Source organism: Leuresthes tenuis, unplaced genomic scaffold (genome assembly GCF_036924035.1).
Source record: "Leuresthes tenuis unplaced genomic scaffold, fLeuTen1.0.hap1 SCAF_20, whole genome shotgun sequence".
Taxonomy (NCBI): domain Eukaryota; kingdom Metazoa; phylum Chordata; class Actinopteri; order Atheriniformes; family Atherinopsidae; genus Leuresthes; species Leuresthes tenuis.
In genome coordinates this window covers 31358854-31384675 of record NW_027325374.1, presented here as the reverse complement: position 1 = coordinate 31384675, position 25822 = coordinate 31358854, and the positions used below count along the sequence as shown (strand labels likewise).

At 40.8% G+C, this 25822-nt stretch overlaps 1 protein-coding gene across 8 annotated transcripts in view; it reads left to right on the top strand.

Moving 5' to 3' along the window:
• ryr2a (ryanodine receptor 2a (cardiac)) overlaps window positions 1-25822 on the top strand; it is a 388615-nt gene that overhangs the window by 245244 nt on the left and 117549 nt on the right. For all 8 annotated transcript variants that reach the window (XM_072372753.1, XM_072372750.1, XM_072372751.1 and 5 more), the window contains exons 50-62: window positions 8124-8232; window positions 8336-8456; window positions 8708-8877; window positions 10211-10431; window positions 10610-10700; window positions 11085-11225; window positions 12241-12404; window positions 12674-12752; window positions 13615-13704; window positions 20107-20244; window positions 20373-20450; window positions 20557-20632; window positions 21290-21413. In XM_072372753.1, the coding sequence (XP_072228854.1) occupies window positions 8124-8232; window positions 8336-8456; window positions 8708-8877; window positions 10211-10431; window positions 10610-10700; window positions 11085-11225; window positions 12241-12404; window positions 12674-12752; window positions 13615-13704; window positions 20107-20244; window positions 20373-20450; window positions 20557-20632; window positions 21290-21413 (1602 nt within the window). The remainder of the gene's footprint in view (window positions 1-8123; window positions 8233-8335; window positions 8457-8707; window positions 8878-10210; window positions 10432-10609; window positions 10701-11084; window positions 11226-12240; window positions 12405-12673; window positions 12753-13614; window positions 13705-20106; window positions 20245-20372; window positions 20451-20556; window positions 20633-21289; window positions 21414-25822) is intronic.

The following is a 25822-nucleotide window of genomic DNA, read 5'->3' as shown; positions in this document are numbered from 1 at the left end:
CTGGCCGGTAGTCATTGAGACTGGTGATGTGGGGTTTCTTGCGCAGGGGGACTATGATGGAGGACTTCAGCCAGGGTAGGACAGTGGACTGGGACAGGGACCGGTTGAAAATCCTGGTGAAGACTCCAGCCAGTTGGTCCGCACAGTCCTTCAGCACACGTCTGGAAATGCCATCAGGTCCAGCAGCTTTTCTTGGGTTTACGGCCCACAGTGTGCGCCTCACCTCACGCTCCTGTGAGGGTGAGGCTTCCATGGGCCACAGGGTGAAGTGTGGCTGCGTCTGGTTGCTCTGCCTTGAAGTGGGCAAAGAAAAGGTTCAGCTGCTCTGTCAGTGAGGTGTCCCCTTCAGCAGCCCCAAGGTTGGTCCTGTAATTGGTGAGGTGCTGGACTCCCTTCCATACCTACCTGCTGTTGTTGCAATCCAGGTGGTCTTCAATCCTCCTTTTGTAGTCTAATTTGTTATCTCTGATGCCACTCCTCAGGTTAGCTCGGGCCGCGCTGTACAGAGACCTGTCACTAGACCTGAAGGCGATCTTTCTCTCCTTTAGCAGCAGCTGGACCTTCCAGTTCATCCAGGGCTTTTGGCTGGTGTAGATCTGGATGTACTTGTCCACGGTGACAGTGTCTAACATAACATAGTACACTATCCGTGAGCACCTCCAGGTCTGGATGTTCAAAGATGTTTTAGTTAGTCCTGTCGAAACAGTCCTGCAGCTGCTGAGAGGCACCATCAGTCTTTGTGATGGTAAGAGCAGTTCTCCTGAGGGGGCAATATGCAGGGATTAAATGCAGGGACATGTGATCAGACTGGCCCAGGTGAGGTAGTGGGCTAGCTTTGTAGCCCGGCTTGATGTTGGAGTAGACCTTGTCCAGTGTTTTGGCTCCTCTAGTAGCCTTCTTCACATGCTAATGGAATTTAGGGAGCACTGTCTTTAAATCTATATGATTAAAGTCCCCTGTTAGAATGTGCACAGCATCAGGATACATGCTCTGCTGATTGCAAATGCTGCCATGTAGATGTCCTATAGCCAAGTTAGCATTAGGGTCCAGTGGAATGTAAACAGTAGTTATTATGACCACCGTAAACTCCCTCGGGAGATAGATGGGCCCACATTTAACAGTCACATAATCCAGTTCTGGGGAGCAGTGGCTCTCAACAGTCACTGTGTTAGTACACCAGTTGTTGCTGACATAAACACAGAGCCCCCCTCCTTTGCTCTTACCTGGGAAGCGGTGGTCTGTGTGGCTGCCTCCATAGCCTAACTAGTGCACCAGCTCTGCAGCCTGGCTTCTGCTTCCTCTCCCTGTGCTGCCTTCGCCTCCTCACCACGGGGACGATAATCCAAGAAGAGCCGGTGCTCCTTTAGAGTCAGAAAATACGGAGTCATGCTTATAGTCTTACCAATTGATTAGTTTAAATTGCTTTCATTTTTAAGTATAACTAAGTATCATCTACATTGCAATTGAAATTTATGCCATCCTGTGTAATAGTGTTGTCTAATAGAAACACATACAGTACAAGTAAAAAGAATAGGTCCAAGCACAGAACCCTGTTGACCTCCACGACTACCTCTGATGTGTGAGGAAGATTCCTTATTTACGTCAACAAGTTGGGTTCTATCAGATAAATTGGATGATAAATACTATAATCAGCTAACAGTCATGGTAAAGTCAATAAAGGTTTATCTAAAGCATCCTTAAATGCCTGTTAACAAAGATGGATTGATCAAATCCAATACAGCAGTGTTGATTAAGGGAAAAACCTCCATGAACAGTTTGGTTGGGAAAGGATCGAAAACACATGTTGACTATTTTGATGAAGCTATGGTTGTTGTTAGTTCTGAGAGCTTGACGGTACACCAACATTTGAAACATCAGGTCCTACAACCTCTTCTGAAGGTGCCATACTTATGATACACCAGTGACAATAGTGGGAAGGGTTCTATTGATTCTCTCTCTGATGGGGAAACTCATAAAGTCAACACTACTAAGAGTTCAAATAAATGTATGGCTCAACAGAGCTAGAACTCTTAGTCAGCCTAGCTATAGTGCTGAAGAGAAACCTGGGGTTGTTCTTATCATCTAATATCAATGATGAATAACAACCAGTTCTAGCTTTGCAAAGGGTGTTCTTATAAATTAGTCACCTATTTTTCAAGACTAAGTGAGATTCTTCTCAATTAAAGGCCATTTTCTTTACTTCTTTAACTTTTTTTAAGCCTGTTATGCATCTTATGTATCTTCTGTCTGATCACATTCTCTTTCAGAAGGACATCAGAATCAGATTCAGAATCAGTGACAGTTTTATTGCCAAGTAGGTGCACACATAAAAGGAATATGTCGTGGTGTGCTTGTGCTTTGTTTTCCGGGTAATTAAATAAAAACAATAAATAAGAACAGTAAGTAAAAGTGAAAGTGAAACAAGTATGTACTGGTATTGGTACAGGTATTGTGTTGACAGTATGTGGAGGAGATAGTATACATCAATGTAATGTGTCGAGGGTGGTGGGGTCAGTGTCACGGGGGGTCTCTGGTCTTGTTTATGAGGCCAGATGCAGAGGGGAAGAAACTGTTCTTGTGGCGTTAGGTTTCGGTCTTGATGGACTGCAGCCTGCTGCCAGAAGGGAGCGGGTCAAACAGTTTGTGTCCGGGATGGGAGCGTACCAGAAGGTCATGGAGGAGGTGAGGATGGACTTGATGATGGCAGAGTTGAAGTGCACCATCATTGCCCTTAGCAGGTTGAATTTCTTCAACTGCATAAAGAAAACAATGTAAAATTGCAGAGAATGGGACAATTTATAAAACAAATCAATCAAATAAATAAATAGAAAATCAACTCAAGCCATGGTCTAAGCTCATAGGACTCTTTTGTATACTAAGTTCAGGTCTGCCTTGCTGTAGTAAGTGGGTGTTTTTTTTAAATGAATAACTGTTGTTCCAGTCTTAAAGTTTCATTCAGAATTTGTTTGAACAGATTAAGTGATGGAGGTCTCTGCTGATTCCAGTCAAGTAGGCTACATTTCTTCGCTATGTAGGATATTATGTTGATCCTCTTCATGTACGTGGGATGCAATGTCTTGTCCTGTTCTGTGCCAAAGAGGTATCATGTTGATGTAAAGTCCAGTTTATGTACAGCCCTCCAGAAAAGCTTTAATTCTTTGCATTCCCAAAAAACGTGCATAATTGATCCCGTACACGTTTTACAGCAATGGCATCTTGGGGTTGAATTAGGAAACATCTTACTTAGATGGAGCAGGGTAAAGTAGGTCCTGTGTATAAACTTGTAATTCTGTTCAATAACTTTATTACAAGACAATGATGTAAAGGTATTCTGACATATTATATTCCACTGTTCTTCACCAAAGTCACATCCCAAATCCCCCTGCCATCTATTGTTAAGTGGGGTGAAGGAGGAGCTGTGGTGGTCTAACAAAGCATTATAAATTACTGAGAATTTTCCCTTTAGTAATGTGGTTTTCATCAAAATCTTCTCTGTCTTATCTTATCTGTGGAAAGATTTGTCAGTCCCATTTATGTTTATGCATTTAGCAGACGCTTTTATCCAAAGCGACTTACAGGTAGGCAGGTAGGGTAAGGGGGTCTTGCCTGAGGACCCCTACTGGAGGTAGTATCTTTCATGCAGGGGATTTGAACCCAGATCACCCACATGAAAGATGGAAATCATACCACTACACTATCCAGTCCAATTTATTAAATGAATGTGTCCCCGTAACTGATGAAAATTTGTATGTGAATGTGCTCCTTTATTCCGCTGGCATGCCAGTACTGCAGAGTGTCTCTTTGAAACATCAGTTTTGTTTAGCCAGTGGATAGTGATCCCCATAAATGCCTTGTTCACAGCTGACCAGCAATCTGCTGTTGTGCACACAACATCAATCTCAGTGTCTGTACTTTTTTTCTTGATAGGACGTTTTTGGATGGCTGCAACCCCTTAATTAGGTTCATGAACGCTCGTTCATTGAACGCGTTCAGGCACAACACTGCAGGGGAGTGACTGAAACAAATAACTAAAACGCAGCAACACGTTCATTTTAATTTCATTAATTCGTCCGAGAAATTAAATGGGGAGCATCAGTGTTCTAGTTCTTCCTTTATCTTTTTGATTAAAGGGATGTAATTTAAATGGTAAAGATTTCCAAGTTTTGAAGACACATCCACTCCTAGATATTTAAAACTGTTTTGAGCCCATGTGAAGGGCGAGATTTTCCTGAGTTCATCCGAGACCAACGAGTTTATTAATAGGGCATTTGATTTTGTCAAATTAATTTTATAGCCTGATATTGATCCAAACCTGTTGATAAGGTTCAGGACTGCTGGGATTGATCTCCCAGGGCTAGTTAGGTATGAAATTATGTATTTCAGCATAAAATTAAATTTTGTTCTTTATTTTCCCAATATCAATACCAGAAATCTTTTCATTCGTCCATATTGCTTCTGCGATTGGTTCAATCGCCAAATTGAATAAGAATTGAATAAGAATGGGGATAACGGACATCCCTGTCGACAGCCCCTGAACATATCAAATTTTAAAGTAAATTTACCATTTATGCATTTGACCTTGTGGGTTGCTATACATAGCTCTGATCCAACCAATGCATTTTTCCCGAACAGCAAACAAATACAACCACTATGTGTTAATAACCCCGTGCGTAATATGTGAAATGTCTCACCTTTTCTCCAGTGCACTTCTGCACTAGGTTACTGTATGAACATGTTTGTTGTGAGTTAAACAGAAACATAGGTATTTACCTTGGGTGTCACCCACATGTGCTCCCACCACCCCCTGAGAGAGCACTGTCACCCATAATTGCACAGACTCTCTGTTCAAGCAGGGTGGGCCCCTCTTCTCCTGTCCCCCTGCCTGTTTTGGCCACACTTCGGTGGTGGGCAGCCAGTCTCCGCTTCACATCCACTTTAATATCAGACCACTTCTTTTTCACCTCTGCTTGTGTGCGCTTCTCAGACCCCACAGCATTACAGCCTCGCACACGCTCTCCCACCCACTCCTCTTATGTTTGCTGCTTATCCCAGAGAACAGCGTGCCAAAGAGCACATTTTGGCGGGCCTCCACTTCAGAAAGTAGCGTGTCCATCTCACTTTCCTTGAAGTTCTTCTTTTTTCCCATCTTACTCATTATTTTTTCTTTATTTTCTGATCATGTGGAGAGGGCTCATTTAAGTATGATTTGCATATTTAAATAGGAGCGTGGACAGGGAGAAGTCATGTATGTGCGCTCAATTCCATGGTGATTGGGATGTACAAAGGAAATGTGCTCGGTTCATGCGTACGCACAGATTCATACATCTGGATATTTTTGTACATAGGAGGGCATTTGGGTTTGAGCGTAAGCCATGTTTCAGTTTTTTAATGTGCTCTGTTTGAACTAGATTAAGAGTTTTCTAACAGCATTTAGTTTTTTCAGTTTTTCCTCTGTAGGTGATTGTTTATGCGATTGCTCCAGATTGCGAAGCCCCTATTGTGAAGAATCACAGTAACGAAGGCCCTATTGTATCTGAAGGCATTATTTACTTTTTATTATTAGGGCCCGAGCTGTGAAACAGCGGAGTGCCTAACGAATGGGGTTATTTTGGGGTACCCTTTGCCGACTCACAAAAAAGCCTATGGACACCATGGTGCCAGGTCCACAGGAAGTTGGCCATTTTGAGTGGAACATGCGTTTCGGCGCCATTTTTTTCCACACCTCGCATATGATCGAACTCCTACAGATTTCATGCTACAGGCTTCAAACTTTGCCAGGTTACTCTTCAGTCATGGGGGACTAAAAGTTGCACAAATGGCGCCACTGTTATCAAGGTTTATTCAATTGAATAGCGAGTATGTTACACCCGATATGAGGATAGCTGCCAATGAGTTGATTTAACAACAGTAAAATGTTAACATGATCATCTTGCTTCAGTCAGATTTCTATAAAACAAAACAAATCAATATAATGATCATCAATGAAGTATCTTAAAGAATTTATTGTTTCTAAAAGTATAATGGAAGGGAGACTCTTTAGTTTTCAAGCCCCTCTCTTATGGAACCAGCTTTCAGTATGGATTTGGAAAGAAAACAGACTCTCTACCTTTAAGATTAGGCTTAAAAATTTACTTTTTGATTAAGCTTATAGTTAGGGATGACTCAGGTGACCCTTAAACATCCTTTAGTTAGGCCTGGACTGTTTAGGAAGCCCCCCATGATGCACCCCTTTCCTCACTCTGCTCTCTTTACATTCCATGTACATATAACATTATTGTGATTAACTTGTGTTTCTCTTTCTCAGCAGGTGTCCCTGGCCTGGTTTTATGGTGCTTCTTGACCCTCTTTTCCTGTTCTCACAATGCCCAAGCAGACCGCCACCCTTCCTGAGTCTCGTTCTGCTGAAGGTTTCTTCCTGTTAAAAGGGAGATTTTTCTTTTCACCGTCATAAAAGTTGCATAAGAATAAAAGTGAAATGAGAATGGCCCAATAAAACATAAAATCATGAAGATAAATATCACAAGTCAAATTGCCACGATAAAAATGATCCAACAAAAACATGCAAATTTGAACTGTATACCACAGTAATATTGTGAGGAATTAATTTAGTAAGATCAGGTTCTTTAAATTTGTTATTTTGAAGTTGATACCATACAGCAGCATAATTAATGCCCTTTTCCCCTATTCAGAACAGGCGATGGAAACAGACAGACAATCCTAACTGGGAGAGAATAACTTCCTCAGCTTTTTTTAAAAATGTAGGACTATATAAAAAGGAAGCAGACTAAGAATAGCCATGTAGATAAATAATTGAGTTTACGCTTAGATAAAGTGGAACAATCAACTCAAGCATACATAAACATTAGTAAGTTAGAGAACTAATATTTGTTATAAATCTTAAAGCTCTGTAATAGATTGTATCTAAAGCATGTAAACAGTGTTAGGAATGTAAATAACGTGTAAATAACAGCACTAAAATCCTGCACAGACATGAAAGTAGCAGCTACAGTTATCTTTTGGCCTTGAATGAAAGACAAGTTTCATTCAAGGTTTAAGTTAAAGTTTAAGTTTCTGTACTAGTACGTAGATATTAGGCATAAAAGGTAAAGATTCATGAGATACAGTTTCAGTAACAGAGCCCTGAAAAGTGTTGAATGAAATATTCAGTGACAAAAGACTGATGAAAAGAGGTTCCCACCTGATGACCCGAATGACATGTTGGTCAGCACTGCTCACTGGTCTATATAGGGATAATAGGGATTATTCACTGAGTCTGGTCCATTTTCTTTTGTAGCACAAATTTATTTTGTTTACTTTGAATGGACAGTCTGTGTATCTATAGACCAAGAGTTATTGATTAGCACACATGCCTCCCCCTTTAGTTTTATCCGAGTCTGCGGTCAGATCTCCTATGTGCACGGTGTACGCCTGTAGCTGAACGGCAGATTCAGGAACTTTGTCCGAAAGCCAGTCCAGTTGTGTTGGCGCTGTCTAGTGATGTGTGTCTGCTGTAAGTTATCAGTGAACCCTTCTAGTGTGGGCAACTATGATTTTATTTTTCTTTTATGGAATAGTTTACTTAAACAACACCATATAAAAATCAAACACTTTCATAAAACGGATAGTTTTATGAAATACATACAGTGCAGCAATTACGAGGACAGCTAAGCGACCTCCTTCAGTTTTTCAAAAGCTGTCATAGCTACCAGAAACCCCACCGGATTTTAGCTTTGAAGGTCACCTGTTGAAAAGAACACGTTAAACCATAACATTGGTGTTATGCTGAAAACACACCTTATTTAATAAACTGTTAGTTGTCCAAATTACAGAATGTAAATGTTAAACTGAAAAGTATTTAAATGACAAATTATGGGTGTAACAATAATGCTATTGTTTAAAAAATTTAGAGTAATAACTCCCCAGGAGTTGGTATATGTCATCTTCATTACCTATGATAGTAGTTATGTGGTCTTGCTTGAAATCAAACATTGCATCGGAACTCTCAAAGATGCGACAGGCTCCACCATCCAGACCAAACTCAAACTTCACAATGCAAGGTACACTTCTCATAGTCAAAAGCCTTTATTTTGAGTTAATCTGTACATGTGTGGATGTGTATGTAGCAGTGACATGCTGGAGGAAGAAGATGAAACCATCCATATGGGAAATGCCATCATGACCTTTTATTCTGCACTTATTGATCTGCTTGGCCGCTGTGCTCCAGAGATGCATGTGAGTGACATCGGGATGTCAGACTTTTTGCACACATATAACGACATACGCACTCACTCACACATGGTATTCTCACTATGACCTTTCATTTGTTTAATATTAGTTGATCCACGCTGGTAAAGGTGAAGCAATCCGTATCAGAGCCATTTTGAGGTCACTTATTCCTATAGAGGACCTGGTGGGAGTCATCAGCATTCCATTCTCCATGCCTAACCTGACTAAAGGTAAGCAAACCTTCTGCACCAACTCCACCTAACATGCATACAGCACTAATCTGTATTTATTTATGCACGTCCAATACTTTTATATTTGTATATTTATATTTGACAAAACAAGAACAAAGATGAACATGTACAAATACAAGTATAAATGTCTGAATGAACCATATATAATTGAAAGACAGCCTTTTGTCATTTAATCAATTAAACTTGTTTTTGTATGTGTGTGTTCTTTTCGTGTACCCGTGGATGCGCAGATGGGTTAGTTGTGGAACCTGACATGTCAGCAGGTTTTTGTCCAGACCATAAAGCCGCCATGGTCCTGTTCCTAGATCGTGTCTATGGTATAGAAGACCAGAATTTTCTTCTCCACCTCCTTGAGGTTGGATTCTTACCAGATTTAAGAGCTGCTGCCTCCCTAGACACTGTAAGTCTGTGCTTGTGTGCATCTTATGCTTCTTCTTCCATTCCACTTCCTTAAAGAGCTTATTGCACAAATCCTCCCACAAGTCCACCCACAATGCTGTTTTCTCCACTGCATTCATTGCACAATTTATTGTTACTAGTGGCATTCAAGTTCTATGATTCTTCACAACAATTAAGCTTTTTTAATCTGTATAGTTAAATAAATTTGAGCATTATGTTACCAAACTGCATGTGCTATTAAGAATGCTATCTGGGTTGATTGCATTGTCTTAAAAGTTGTCAAAAACGTTTAAGGAGATTGTAATCAATTCCACATTCCCCAATCATGATTCAAAGACTCCTATGTGGTTTACTCTGTACATGCATGATTTAAAAAAATTCTATCATAGGTCTACAAATTATATTGATTTAATTTATACACTGTTTATTTGTTCAAATTTAACTATGAGGTAGGAATTTGGTGAGAATTTTATGATAAATGTACCAAATTGTAAGGATGTTTTATATCTATTTGTTTAACATGAGAATTTGAAAGACTACTTATGCTGTTATTAGTAACATATCACTTTATGTAAAACAGATGTCACATTGAAAAGGTGCACTATGCATGAAGGGTGCTTTTACATTTTATAATTTTAGTATTTTTATGTTAATAGTTGCAGTAATGTTCTAAATGCAATCCACCTGTTTATAACACAATATTTTACACAAGATCAGTTGTTCCTTCTTAAGCCAAGCTTCTTTTGCAGGCTTGTCCCTGGAATCTTACAATATCTCACCCAACAAAAAACATACTAGAGATGTATTAAGTGGTCAGAATATTCAAAGCCCCTCTAATTAGTTATCATGTATAAATAATGGATCTAATACATTTCAGTCTAATTATCAACTGCCTCACAAAAGCTCTGCTAAGCTTTTGAAGTCACATTAGAATGGAGACTGGAGTGTCATTTGTTATTATTTATTTATTTGTTTATTTTTTCTTAATGAAATTACAGCTGTTGACAAAACTCAGATGTGGCTGACATAGAGGGACACAGAATTTAAGAGGATTGTTGGGCTCAACCCTCACTGTCCTAACAAATCTGTATAAATCAGCGTCCTGCGATGGAGCTACAATTTTGTTGAATGTAGTTTAATCATGGGTCATTAAAGCAGTAACATTTGAATAGATAAATTCATAAAAGTGAGAATTGCAATATTTTTTTAAGGAAGAGAACACAAAAAGCCTATTGTTGTTCCAACAAAATATATATGAATGAAGAGATTTATATATGAAATATATATATGTTTTTTTCCATCATTCCTCTTTCCTGTTTCTGTATTTGTCTCAGGTTTCTCTCAGTGCCACAGACATGGCACTTGCCCTCAACAGGTACTTGTGTACAGCAGTGTTGCCTCTCCTAACTAAATGTGCTCCTCTGTTTGCGGGGACCGAACAGTTTGCCTCATTAATCGACTCCCTCCTTCATACGGTTTACCGCTTGTCCAAAGGCTGCTGCCTCACCAAAGCTCAGAGGGATGCCATTGAGGAAAGTCTGCTCACTGTTTGTGGGTAAGACCAGATTTCCTCTGCTAAGGCAGTGTATTACAGCAATCACACTCCTACGGTGTAATAATGTTTATTGTTTCTTATATGGGAGACCTACTCATCATCTAATCCATAATGTTTTTGTAGAGCTAGTTCTTGAAAACATATTCTTTGTCGTTTATGCCATCCTAATAATGTGCAGTAAGCTGAGGCCTTCAATGATGCAGCACCTGCTCAGGAGGTTGGTGTTTGATGTACCTCTGCTTAATGAACATGCCAAAATGCCTCTGAAGGTGAGAAACATATTTATTATGTCTGTGCTCTGTTCATCCTTAAGTGTTTTCCAGGTTTTCCACCGTATAGGAACAGTCCCTTATACCTTTAGTAAAATTGTTAGTTTTACAATACCATCAACAATGTACACATTTTCTACTTTTCTGTTGTCTCCTCAACATGAAATAGTGATTATGTTTGATGGGCATAAGAGAAGGAGAACTATGTTCATTTTCTATATTTTGTCACACTACAACACTTTAACAAAATATGTTTTTCTTTTTTTTCTAGATTTATTAGAAATGGGTTAACATGTTAATCATGAATTGAAAAATTGTGTTTGCTTTGGTATAATATGTAAAAGCTTGCTGAATGCTGATGATTGTGTTTATCACATTTCCCAGCTGCTGACCAATCATTACGAGCGTTGTTGGAAGTATTACTGCCTTGCTGGAGGTTGGGGTAATTTTGGAGCAGCTTCAGATGAAGAGCTTCATCTCTCCAGGAAACTCTTCTGGGGAATATTTGATGCCCTGTCATGCAAGGTGAGGTTAGGTGACCTCTAGTTATATGCCAACTATATCAGTATAAAACAAAGAAATTGGGTAAGAAATTGTAGGATGTGTGAGGCATATGGCTTTATTTTATTTAGCTTCAATCTATGTCAAATCTACTTTGTCATGGAATCAAATATTTTGAAGTCTATAGCCTCAGTTTGTATATTAAAACTAGATTAAAACCACCAAAATAATACTTGATATACGGGGGCGACTGTAGCTCAGGAGGAAGAGCAGTCGCCCACCAATTGGAAGGTCGGTGGTTCGACTCTGGCTTCCCCAGGATACATGTCGAAGCGTCCTTGGGCAAGACACTGAAAGTGGTATGAATGTGTGTGAATGCTTAGAAAGCCCGTAGTTATATCTTAAGACGTGGTGTCTTAAGGTGAATGCGGCAGCTAGAAGTGATGGTCAGCTAGACTAGAAAAGCGCTATACAAGTACAAGTCCATTTACCATATACGCTGAACTGTGCATTCCGTTATGGATAAAGATTACCATTGGTATATTTTCATACTTTGGCACTGTCCCCATACTTATCCCTTGGTAGAGAAAGTGACACTTCAAATATCATCAATCCAGGAATTTTTGATTTATGTTAATTTTGTATGGTTTGTCTTAATACATAATTTCTCTCTTTAACAATTTTTATTTTATATTTTGTTATAATAATAAGTATAAACAGCTGTCACAAAACACTGGCCTGAGAAAAACCTTACCAACCTGGACTTTTTTTTATAAGCACTGTCAGCTATGGAAGAGGTGACATACAGCCTTCTTTTACAAAAGCACAAAAATCAAAAATGCTGAATGTGATGTTTTGTACAGTAATGCTTCCTTAGCCAACATTCAAAGTTCTCAATTAATTATAAGCGTGGAGACCATTAGCTATAAATATGTGCAAGTCGAGTCAAAGGGTCATCCGTGTGCAATGGAAGCATATAATTACTGTCCAAAGAGGTATTAAGCAGAAAACTTACTTCATTTGTGTCTTCATGATGTAGAATTATGACCAGGAGTTGTTTAAGTTGGCGCTGCCATGTCTTAGTGCTGTGGCTGGAGCTCTTCCCCCAGACTACATGGAATCCAACTACATGTCTCTGATGGAAAAACAGTCATCTATGGACTCAGAGGGAAACTTCACTCCGCAGCCTGCAGACACCACTAAGTATGCAACCCATTTTCTGCTTTCTTACATGCTTTCTTACAACCAGTGCTTTCTAGTCCCAGTTCTAAAATTTCCTGTGAGCCTCCTTAAATACAAGATTTTTGACAAGAAAAGATTCAGTCATTGTCTAGTATTGTTTGCGCACTAATAGAAATAGAAATGTATATTCAATTTACTTAAGGATTCATGTATCTGTAGCCTAGCTCAGCGCTGAGAGATGAAGACCCCAAATGTGAATATTTATTTTTTTCCATGTCTCCCCTCATTAGTGTGAATGTCCCTGAGAAGCTGGACTATTTCATCATCAGATATGCAGAGCTCAACCATGAGAGGTGGTGTATAGAAAAAGTAAGTAGATGAGAGGTCATGTGTTTAAATTTTTATTTGTAAAATCTTAAATCTCTATCGTCATGATAAAAGCAGAAGTACCATATAGCCATAACATATAAACGACCAGCCACATGACAACATCAACATGTTTCATGTTTATCAATTGTGTTTCATGAGTGCTTCATAAAGGGCTGTCTTTTTAGGCAGTGACTGACATAAGGCCTGCTTCACATCGGCACAATGACATATGCATTGCATGTGTATTGCTGTATTGCCACATGTTTGTGTCAAGATTCAGTGTTGGAGGCGAGGATATATCTCATGCCACCTCTCTGACCATGTAGCTGATAGTTATCATGATGTTTTCCTTAATTGATGTCATTGTGCTGGGAAGAAAAATCAGAATTATGAACAGTAGAACAATACTCTTGACTTTAGGGCTATGCTCCCTTTGGATGTTTATCGACCTGGCTGTTTATCGACCTGGACTATCATCTGAGGGATGATATGTAGAGATCTGACACACTGAGCAGGTGAAGAAGGCTGGTTTTGATGCTCTTATCTGTTAACACGCTGGCCAAAATTAAGATTGTGTCGTTGCTTCCACACAATGCCAAGCTGCTGGTATTAAGGTGGGATAAGACATTCTTAAACAATGCAGCCTACAAATGTGACGCCAAAAAATATGAGATTTGACTCTATATGTTGGTTCATTTGGATTTTGAGAGTTTAGTGATATGAAAGAAAATAGTATTTTGTTGTATTAGTATCGCTGTCTCATGATCACATCTAAATGTGTAGAAGAATTTGCTGCTATAATATATTATTTTCAGCATAAATTCTGTTAATTTTGAAATTACTTTGTCTTTATGTTTTCCAGTTTTCCAATGGCTGGTCATATGGAGAACTTATATGTGAGACCAGGAAGAGCCATCCACTACTGAAACCATACAAAACTCTTTCTGAGAAGGTAGTGTCTATGCATCTGTTTGAGTCTGCTTATAGAAGGTGCTAAACTATTTACAGTTAACACACAACAAACATTTTTTTGCAAAAAAAAAGAAGATAGAAATATTTTAAAAAGTCTCTGTGCAGTCTTACACAGCATTGGCCCAAACAATCCTGATTTTGGTGTGCCTTTGTTAAGTAGTTGGTATAGATATTTTACACACAGCTGTGTTATGACACATGGGAAGACATGACATAAGTGATGATCAGAGAGTGAACACGTGGCTCTCCTCTGCAGACTGTCTGGCAATTTGTTTTGATCCTGCAGACTTATCTATCCTCTGAGAAGATAAATTGTGCTCATGTACTGCTTTCCCTTTCTGTAGATAATTGGAATGCAATCTTTAATGCAGAAACTATAATATGAAAATAAATGTTTCCATGAACACAAATGTCCACCTCATCCAAATGTCCATCTCAAAGTCATATTCACTCAAGCAGTTTAATTACCTACCATGTATGTAATGTCAATTTATTTGATAATTTACTAAGATCAAGCTTACCCATTTCCTTGAAAACTGAATAGCAGTCTGAGCATATATAAAGCTGCTGTATGTCTATCAAACGTGATGCTTTGCACTTTGCAACATAAGAAAAATGTGGTAGTATCTGACTCTGTATTCTCCTGAACTCCTGTTAAAGGCCATTGATTGACTACTGCAGTGCTGTTCTCGCATGTCCTCCAGCATGCACAGTGAAACCTCAACAGATGGTCCACACGTATATACAAGATACAAGGATGCTCTCAATGGAGCACGGATAAAAGGACACCAACAGTCTCTGGGAAATGTTGTTTTTCCTCAGAACTCACAGGAAGTGCAGTCTCGACTGAGCCTTTTTTAGCAACTCCGAGGTGTTCACGCCCCAATTCAGGTCCTACTCAAGATGGACACCCTGGAAGTGGAAGTCCACCACCCTTTCCACACTGTCCCTGTCAATGTACAGTGGAAGGATATCCATTTTCTTCCTCCTGAAATTGATGATGACCTCTTTTGTTTTGGAGGTGTTGAGGAGCAGATTGTTCTCCCTTCACCAAACTGTCAGCCGCTCCGTCTCCTCCCTGTAAGTGGTCTCATCCCCCCCAGAGATGAGCCCCACCACCGTGGTCTTACTGTGATGGGTGGAGGTGCAGTCGTAGGTGTACAGAGTGTAGAGTAAAGGACTCAGCACACAGCCCTGTGGGGAGCCAGTGCTAAGACTCAGAGCTGTGGATGTGTGTGTGCCCATTCTCACTGCGACCAGACAGGAAGCTCCTGATCCATGTTCAGGTGGAGTATGGAAGATCCAAGTCCATCAGTTTGCCCATTTGTTTATGTTGGAGGATGGCGAGCTGAAGTCCACAAAGAGCACCATCCTGATGCTCTAGAGGGACAGACCTGCATCTTCTGTGAATCTGTTTGCCTTGTATGCAAACTGGTGTGGGTCAAAAATTGGTGGGAGGATTGAGGTGGTATGACCCCATACCAGTTTTTCAAAGCACTTCATCATCACTGAGGTAAGTGCAACTGGCCGGTACTTATTGAGACTGGAGATGTGGGGTTTCTTGGGCAGGGGGACAATGATGGAGGACTTCAGGAAGGGTGGGACAGTGGACAGGGAGAGGGTGTGAAAACTCTGGTGAAGACTCCAGCCAGTTGGTCCTTCGGCACAGGTCAGGAGACACCATCAGGTCCAGCTGCCTTCCTTGGGTTTACGGCCTGCACTGTGCGCCTCACCTCACGCTCCTCCACTGTGAGGGTGAGGCTTCCATGGGCCATAGGGTGGAGTGTGGCTGTTTCTGGTTGCTCTACCGCTCTGCCAGCGAGTTGTCCCCTTCAGCAGCCCCAAAGTTGGTCCTGTAGTTGGTGAGGTGCTGGACTCCCTGCCATACCTGCCTGCTGTTGTTACAATCTAGGTGGTCTTCAATCCTCCTCCTGTAGCCCTGCAGCCTCGGTTCTGCTCTCTCCCTGCGCCACATTCACCTCCGCACCGCGGGGATGATAGAATGATAGTTAGGGCCCGAGCTGCGAAAGAGTGGAGGCCCTATTGTATCTGTTGGCGTTATTATGAGAGCCCGAGCTGCAAGGCAGTGAAGCCCTATTGTATGCCTTGGCATTATTAGGGCCCAAGCTGCAAGGCAGCGAAGCCCTATTGTATCCCTTGGCGTTATTAGGGCCCAAGCTGCAAGGCAACGAAGCCCTATTGTATCCCTTGGCGTTATTATTAGGACCTGAGCTGCAAGGCAGCGAAGCATTATTGTATCCCTTGGCGTTATTATTAGAGTCTGAGCTGTGAAACAGCGGAGACCCTATTGTATCCCTTGGCGTTATTATTGTCATTATTATTATTCTTTGCACTTTGATCACATTTTTTCAGTGCTATTAAGCCATGGGGGACTAAAAGTTAGGAGAATCTTTTTCCAAAGTCTGAAGGGTGTGGCCGTGGCGGGGTGATGAAGATCGTGTTTTGGCGTTTGTGGATTAAGAGCAATATCATCATCGCAAGGTCATGAAACTTGGCACACATGTCCATGCTAACGACCTCATACGTATGTAAATAATATTGTTTGTGGCCGGAGGAGAATTGCTCTGTAGCGCCTCCTCCAAATTTTCAAAATACCCCTGCCATTGGGCTTAGTTTTGCGTAGGCTGGTCAAATTCGGTACACGCCTTCATCATGGCGCTGGGGCCACAGGAAGTCAGCCATTTTTAATTGAACGTGCAAATTAGTGCCGTTTTTGCATTTTTACACACCTCGCATCTGATCGAACTCCTCCTACAGATCTATTGCTACCGTCTTCAAACTTGGTGTGCTTACTCTTCAGCCATGGGGGATTAGAAGTTGTGATCAGATTTTCCAATTTCTAAAAGGTGTGTCCATGGCAGACCCTCAAACCTTGACGACTCGCCACTGCTCGCCAAAAAACACAAAGTCTCTGAAAACTTTTGGATTCATTGTATGATCTTCACCAAACATCATAGGCTTGCCGGGGACTCTGCCCTGAGTGCATATATATACACATACTGACCCTCACATATAGCACCATCTGCTGTTGGTTGGAAATGTCACTTTGTTTCCACCCCTCACATATGATCAAACTCTAACTACAGATTTAATGGTAACGGCTTCAAACTTGGTCAGATTACTCTTAAAACATGGGGGATTTAAAGTTAGGAGAATTTCTTCCAAAGTCTGAAGGTTGTGGTTGTTGCAGATCCTCAAACTTTGAGGACTCGCTGCTACTCGCCACAAAACACAATAACTTACAACTTTTGCATACATTGTCCGATCTTCACCAAACATCATTGGCCTCCACCCAGAACGCATACATATGCCAGAAATTACACATGCTTATAGTGCCACCTCGTGGTGGTCAAATAAGCCACTTATAACTTCTTCATACATTGTCTGATCTTCCCCAAACTTCATAGGCTGCATGTGGGCTCCACCCAGAATGCATACATATGACCAAACTTACACATGCTTTTTGCGCCACCTACTGGTGGCCAAAAACGTCACTTTTTATGCCTGACGGTAGTATGCCTGGCTGGGATTCTTACATCCTGCTCTCCACTTGATGGACGGCTGTGCGGTGCGCATCGGACTGAGTCCAGCGCATACCCCGATGTGCACACCTGCGAGGGCCCGTTCATGGCTGCTTGCAGCTTTATTTATCTTTATTTTTGCACTGTCCTGTTCATCATTGCACCGCACAACGGTGAGATGCTTTTTCAATGGATAGGATAGTTATTACTACTCTTAATTGCACTTGGGACTCTTTGGAACACTGGGAGGCATGCCTGCAACACCGCCGACATTGTTTACATCCGCGACCAGCTGATGGCCCTGATGTGCCCGACTCACTTGGGCAGAGAGAGACCCACCATACCAGAGGAGCTACAGAGAAGACAACGAGGCTGTAGAGCAAAGCTTAAACAGAGGATGAAGAAAAGGAGGTATAAGCCCTGCATCCCCGCAGTCATCACTGGAAACGTGAGATCATTCGCAAATAAAGCTGATGAACTGGAAGCCCTTGCCAGGACTCAGAGGGGGTATAGAGAGTCCAGTATCATGTGTGTCACGAAAACAGGGCTGCAATAGCAGATACAGGACTCCAACGTCAATGTCCCGGCTTCCAGACGGTTCGAGCCGACAGGGACACCACTGCGACCGCAAGAAGAAAAGGAGGGGGCCATGCTGTGCTTGTGAACAACAGGTGGTATAACCCCGGGCACGTCTCAGTGAAAGAGCGTGTCTGCAGCCTGGACATCGAGCTTGTTGCTTCCATCATATGGACTTCGTTCATATGATTTACCAGTGTCATCGCCATCATTGTTGACATTCCTCCATCTGGGAACGCTGAAGCAACGTGTGATGTCATCCACAGTGCAGGACTACAAACCAAACACCGTGGGGCCTTCATCGTCATCACAGGTGACACTAACCATGTTTCCCTCTCATCCACACTCCCAACCAGTTTGTCGAAAATAAGACTTTGGAATTGTAAATGTTTGCCACCAATGGGCGGGTCAGACCCCAACCTTGTCCTGCTCTCACCAATATACAAGCCTGTGGTACAGCAGCATCCAGCCACAGTGAGGACAGTCAGGAAATGGTCGCTTGAGGCCATGGAAACACTGCGTGGAGCACTGGAGGCCACAAACTGGGATGCTCTGTGGCCTGAGCAGAATTCAAACGAGTACAAAGGTAGCTTAAGCGCAGCATCAGGGAGAGAAAGGACAAACTACAAGAGAAAATTGGAGCACAAACTGGAGAACAACAGCATCAGGGATGTATGGAGTGGGTGAGAGAGATCACTGGCTTTGAGAGGAGAGGTGGGGTGCATCTGAGGGGAATGAACAACCTGCCAACGAGTTGAATAGGTTCAACTCCAACCCCCACATGCCTGACGGTCTCTCTACAGCTTCTCCGAGCAATAGCCGCTCACCTCTCCCCAACACCTCAGACCGCTGGTGTGTACATCACAAGACCCCTGTAGTTTGCATATCAGCCCCATTTTAGGGTTGATGATGCAATCATCCACCTACTGCAGAAGGCCTACTCCTCCCTGGACAGACCCAACACCCAAGTCCGGATCATGTTCTTCGACTTCTCCAGTGCCTTCAACACCATCCAGCACCACCACCCCCCTCCTCCTCTTCACCACATACATGTCTGACTTTAAGTACTGCACTGAGTTGTGTCATCTGCAGAAATTCTTTGATGACATGGCCATTGTGGGGTGTGTTGAGGGCAAGAGGTAGGCAAGAGTACAGGGACCTGGTCGACAGCTTTGTGAAGTGGGGAGAACCACCTGCAGCTGAACGTGGCGAAGACGAAGGAGATGGTGGTGGACTTCAGGAGGAACAAGCCACTGCCCTCTCCTGTCTGCATTGGTAGGATGGATGTGGAGATGGTACCAGCATACAGGTACCTGGGTTTCACACTGGACAATAAACTGGACTGGTCCACTAACACAGAGGCCATCAATAAGAAGGGCCTGAGCCGGCTTTACTTCCTGAGGAGACTCAGGTCCTTTAACTATCCATCTGTCCATCCATCCAGTCTTTTTTTCCCAGTTAATTTTTCCCCATGACTTTATTTTCTTTCTAAATCATTATTAATATTTGGAGTAGTATTTCAAAATGATGCATTTACTTTTCAATTTCAACATCATTGAATTCATTTCATAACTATCAGATAAATCACATCTATTTGTTCAGTTCTCCTTTAACCTGTTCCTTTTTTGCTTGACATTTATTTATCTGTTCTTTTTATTTCTGAGTCATTTGTTATTTCCATCCATCCATCCATTTTCTATACCTGCTTAATCAGTTGGTTGGGTCGCGGGGGGGCTGGAGCCTATCCCAACGGTCATGTGTCGAGAGGAGGGGTATCTCAACATATTTGCATGTTCACTACAATAGTGTATACATAATATGCCGCTGTGTTATTTGTGTTACTTTGTCCTTTTTTTCTCCATTTGCCACCCTGTTATGTGTCATGCCCAATTTGTATAATGTTTTCCATTAAGAATAAAATTTGATTTAAAAAAAAAAAGGAACAATCTGGAATTTTTTTTCTTCTTTTGGTAAATCTTTGAAGGCCCGTTGGCACAAGTCTTTTACAGACTCCTATTTAAAAGATTTGCACTCAGTGCTGTTTTCATTTCGAACAAGTTACTATGTCTCTTCAAATGTTTACTTTTGAAACCAGGTGAAACTTTTTTGTAACTCTACCTACAAAACTCTGTCATATTTGTACTTTGCTGCACTTGTTGAGTGTTGAACTCTTTGCACTTTTTTTATTTTGAAAGGTAATTGTGTTGCATGGTTTTTGCTATTTAGCTACTGTCATCTGTGATTTGAATGTTTTAATGTTGCAGGATAAAGAGGCATACTGCTTCCCAGTCAGAGAGTCTTTGAAGACCATGTTGTTATGGGGCTGGAGAATTGACAGGAACAGAGAAGGACACCATGCCAGTCTCCACAACAAATCCAGACGGATATCACAGACCAGCCAGGTAGATGTGAACATAATACGCCATTCAAGCCTCGTGCATTATCTAACATTTAACTTCAAATTTGAATAATTTCTTAAAAAAAATTTGTGTGAAAAAATTCCACCATATATTATATACATCCGCCACAGCTATCTTTCGAAGGAGCTTCAGCTTTCACTCCAAGACCAGTTGATGTGAGCAATGTTACACTGTCCAGAGACATGCAGGTAAATTACATAATATCACTTTATACACAAAAAGAAAGCAGAAATGCATTAGATAAATCATTTGATCTACAAAGTATAATACATAATTATAATTGTACTTCTTCAGTCTATGGCAGAACTGCTTGCAGAGAATTATCATAATATCTGGGCTAGGAAGAAGAAAATGGAGCTGGAAGCCAAAGGTGATACCTGCACACTTCCACAAACAGAGCTTCCGATAATTGATATTTACCGTATTCTTTCATTTGTTTGATCAGCCTTAGCTTTTCATGTTGCCATTATATTATGGCAAAGAAACCTGAATGTTTCTGTTTCTGAATTTTATGTATAATTTCCTGCATTCTTAGTAAGTGTGCAATTAATGATTTGGATTTTTTTTTTCCAAAAAGGCAACTATGGTGAAACTACAGGTCTAGGTGGAGAGGGGAATCCTCTACCAAGACCTACAAACCATCTTGCAGTTTTCAGGAAAATTATCTGGATTCACACCCAATTTTAAGGAGTTTCTACTTTGCCCATTACGCACTTCTCCATTATGTGTCATAAAATTCTCCCTGGTAGTTTGTACATGATCATGCAGACAAACAGATGAACTGCACCAAAAACATACCTTGGCTGCAGCCCTGGAAAAGAGACAGTTAAACTCTATCCAATATTGTCATGTAAACAAGGATCTAACCATCCAGTTAAAAAAAAAAAAAAAAAAAAAGGTAGTGCTGTCCTCTATGATTAGAAAGCCATGGTCAAAGTTGCTCTATTAGCCATTCAAACAGTAACTGTTTAAATGTACAGTAGCCTGTTAATGTTTTTTCTTTCTGCTATGATCCTGTTGTCTCCAGGTGGTGGAAGCCATCCCCTGCTGGTTCCTTTTGATACACTGACTGCCAAAGAGAAATCAAAAGACAGAGAAAAAGCACAAGACATTCTTAAGTTCCTTCAGATCAATGGCTACACTGTTTCCAGGTAGAAGATTTGGTGACCACTTTGTGCTCTGATTAGAAGCACTGAAAAGTGTATTTTGAGTTTTGAATGGTTTAAATCAAATGTCTTGGTAGTGCTTGCATACAGTAGCAAAATCTATATCTCATGTGTTTTCTAGAAAAAGCAGGGAAAAAAGAAATCAGAAAAACATTTAGTCTGTCAGAAAGTATATTTTCTAAAACTAAAGTTGTCCAGTGCAAAACTTTTGTCTGGGTTGGGTTTAGATTAGGGCCGGGACTTGATTAAAAAAAAAAATCTAATTAATTAGAGGCTTTGCAATTAATTAATCAAAATCAATCAATTTTTTAATTGCATATAAATATTTGACCTGAAAACAGTGAGAAACAATTTTTTTCACATGGATTTTAGTATACAATTGAATAATGACTTATAAGCTTAAGCAACAAAACATTGTTTATTTTTTCAAGGTGGTACTTAACCAAAAGTGCTTCCATCCATCCATCTGTCCCTTTTAAAAAAGAAAAAAAAATATGCCTTTTAATGAACTGGACAGATAAAAAGAGGCAGAAAGCAGAGAGAGGGGGATGACACGCAGTAAAAGGCTGTCCAATGCGGAATTCGAACCAGGGTCGACTGCAGCAAGGACTGTAGCCTCTATACACGGGGCGCATGCAAAACCCTCCACTACGCCACCGACCATCCCATCTGTCTGTTTTTTTTTTAAACAAAACTTCCCATCCACGGGCCAACCAAAGTGGTCTCATCAGCTTCTTTCTTCATGTTTGACTATTGTTCTCTGTGGTTTGTTGTTGTCTGAAGTCAGTGGCAGCGCCAGAGTATTTTTTATGGTTCAACTACAGTGGGGCTCAAATCAATGCCATAATTTCAGTGTGAATATATATTCAATAAAACAACATCTCCCACAGCTAGAAACACACACACTCAGACACACAGAGAGAGACGGTATAGTTAACGAGAAAAAGCTGTTTCTGCGAAACAGCAGTGAGAATGCTTGTTAAGTTGAATGGGATTAGTTGAACATGCTCAAAAAGCTGAATCTAGTGAAAATTTTGCAGAAATCAAGTCAGTAATAGTTAAAATGGCTTCAGTGTAATATACAGCAGGGAGTAGAAGAGTGATGTCATCAGTGATAGCAATGTTTGTCAACAGCTGCAGCTTAATGAGCTCTCTCCCTTTATAACCTGCAGAAATTGCGTTTTTATTTCAATGGAGTGAAAGAAATTTAAACGGCAGCGAGTTGAACACAGTTGAACCTGTCTCTGGCGTCAGACCAAATTTCCATTGGAGTTAGTGAGAGAAATTGAAAGGTTTCTCTCGCTTCAAGGCTCATAGCTGACATTCTGTAAATGTGAGCTCTTCAGTAGTTACATCAGCTGAAAGAGGACAAGTGTACCTACATTTTAAGGTATACTTTGTTTGTCTGAGTTAAACAGTATGAAAGTTAGAGGAATTTGTTTGAATATCAGAAAAAGTTAAAATGATCAGTGTGCCATTCATAAAAACATAAAAATCAAGAAGGAGCAAAAATGTTCATGGTTTTGAAACTGTCATATTTCAGAATTGGCTTAATATTTTAAAAAGCTGAATTATTTGGTAATAGCTGAATGTCATGGGAACATTTTAAAGTTTGAATGGTGTCTCTAGCTGAAAATATGCTGAACTAGTTAGGTTGGAAAGAGGAGGAAGTTTTTGAGGAGTTAAAAGAAATTTCCATTCATTTGAATGACGGGAAAAATTTGGATAAAAGTGAAATAGTTTAAAAAGTATAAAAGATATCAACACCAAAAGTCATAGCTGGAATGTGCTGAACAAGCTGAACGTTTTGATACCAGAATTGTTGAAATCGGTGAAAGATTGCATGAGTAGTTAAGTGCCAAAAAAGAGAAACAGGAAAACAATAGTGAGAATGCCTTAAAGCATTCTCACAATAATTAGGTTGTCCTATAGCCATATATAGTTTACCACACAACAGCCAAGAGTCAAAACACAGCCCCAACCAATTAAGTATGCTAATTAGGCAACAAGACTGCAGCAAGGAAGAGCATCAAACAGGCAACATGCAAAATGCAATAACAAAGTCAGCAAAGTTTCCAAAAACAATATTAAAACTCACCAGGTTGAGATTTTTAAATGAGTAAAATCCGCCGTTTTTTGTGACGAGCATGCACTCAAAGCGTGCACTCACATGAGTGAAGTGGTCCCAGTAGAGTGCCTGTGTAGAAATCCCTCCATTAGCTCTCCTATAGCCGTAAGTAGCCACATAACAGCACCTATGAGCTAACAAAACTATAATACACGTTCGTTCATTCATTCGTCTTAAAGTATTGGTGAAATAAAGACAGATAATGCCTTATTTAGGGGCTGCATCATCTTTACCCTGTTCACTCCATGATATGGATTGCGAGTTATCTAAATAGCTTCCGAAGGACGTGGACTATCGCCAAACTGTTCTCGGTGAATAGATAAACGTATTTCATGCCGGAAAAAAGGTCTAGGTTTAAAAATACTGGAGTTCCCCTTTAAGGATAATTCTATCATGCGCATAAACTACGACTTAACGTGCCTGACAAGCCCGAATGCGGCATCTACGTGTATATATCTATGCTGCTGGTCAAATAAAAGATGTACATTGCTAATGGTTGACGTGTCAACCATTGGTTTGTGTCCAAGAAAGGGGCTGCATTGGGATTGGGCCCCGCCGGTCCCGAGGGACCCAACTCAAATCTCGTGGGAGCGGGCAGTATGAACTTTGCTGCGGGCAGGAGCGGGCGGCTAAAAAAAACACTGCGGATCGGGATGTAGCCTAGCGACAGGATGTCAATAAATGATGTGGAAAGGGAGCTCAAAGAAGGTCTTTACATCACAAAGACAAAGCAAGGCAAGTCTGACATTTGGAGAAGTTTCTCTATTGTCCATGAATCTCTTTATTAATAGCCTGTAAAACTACGTGTTTTCTCCTGCGGGACGGGAGAAGACACAAAATCAATGCATTTCTATTATTGTGCGGGCATAAATTCTCAAAGTTTTGCGGGTGCGGGTGGGAGTGGACATACACATTGTGAAAGCGGGCGGTAATGGTCAGAAATTCTGCAGGAGCGGGATGAAGAAAACAGTCCCGCGCAGGGCTCTAGTCCTAGGCACATAAACCCTTAAAGTGACCACACCCATACTAATGCAGACCTGTAAAACTTTAACTATTTGAATTTATTTCTTTTACAGGCTTTTAACATTAATATTTACATTTATCTGCTACTTTTATCCAAAGAAGCTTACAACTGAGAAACAACATTCTAGAAACCCTGTCAAATGCATCTAATGATTATTTTATTTAAATGAGAGTACAAGTAGGTACAGGCAAAGAAGTGCAAAGTAAGTGTAGGTGTTGGAGAGGAGATGTTCACAGAAGAAATAGTTTCTTGAAAGTTTAAATAAATGTACCTGCTCCAGTAGCAATTGTTTGCTTGTTTCACAATAGTGGAACCCCAAATTAAGAGGTTGAGAACAAGCATAAGCTTCTATGACTGAGAATATGCGGCAAGCATTAGTGACTTAAATTAGATTTAGGCAGCCATGATTAGCCAGTGGAGTTCAATAAATAATGGTGGCGTGTCCTTTTGTGGCTGATCAAACACCAGGTATGCCACCATGCTCTGGACCATCTGTGGGAGTTTCGCAGCACATGCTGGGAGACATGCGACAAGAGCACTGCACCAGTTAAACTGAGAAATAACCATGGCCTTTACCAGGAGTTTGGTGGCATACGGGCTCATTTTTCTTATGTTTGCAAAGCAACATGACCTAGAGACAGATGCAACATGTTTATATTTGCTGTGCAGATGCACAGGTTCTATGATTAACCCTTTTTATGGAGACAGTCTCAAGTTACTCATTGAGGATATGCAGTTTTTGGCACTTCTGGATTGGCTTCATTTAAAGTTTCTTTGTCACTTGGTAAAAATTGTAGAGGCATGTTGTCATTTGTTTATCCACGATTATTACTATTATCACTAATTCCATAATTTTTTATTCATCAGTTGTTGTACTGCTTTGGATTACGGTAGATAACAACCATGTATGTTGTTACATTGGGCGGCTGTAGCTCAGAAGGAAGAGCAGTTGCCCACCAATTGGAAGGTCGGTGGTTCCCCGGGCCACATGTCAAAGTGTCCTTGGGCAAGACACTAAACCCCACATTGCCTACCCATGCATTCATTGGTGTATGAATGTGTGAATGACTGGGAAGCACATAGTTAGGTATAGGTATGAGTGTGTGTGAATGGGTGAATGCGGCACGCAGTGTTAAAAGCACTTTTAGTGGTCAGCTAGACTAGAAAAGCGCTAGATGAGTACATTCCATTTACCATGTCTTTTGAGAACTTATTACCTTTGACAAAGCCATACTAGCACTT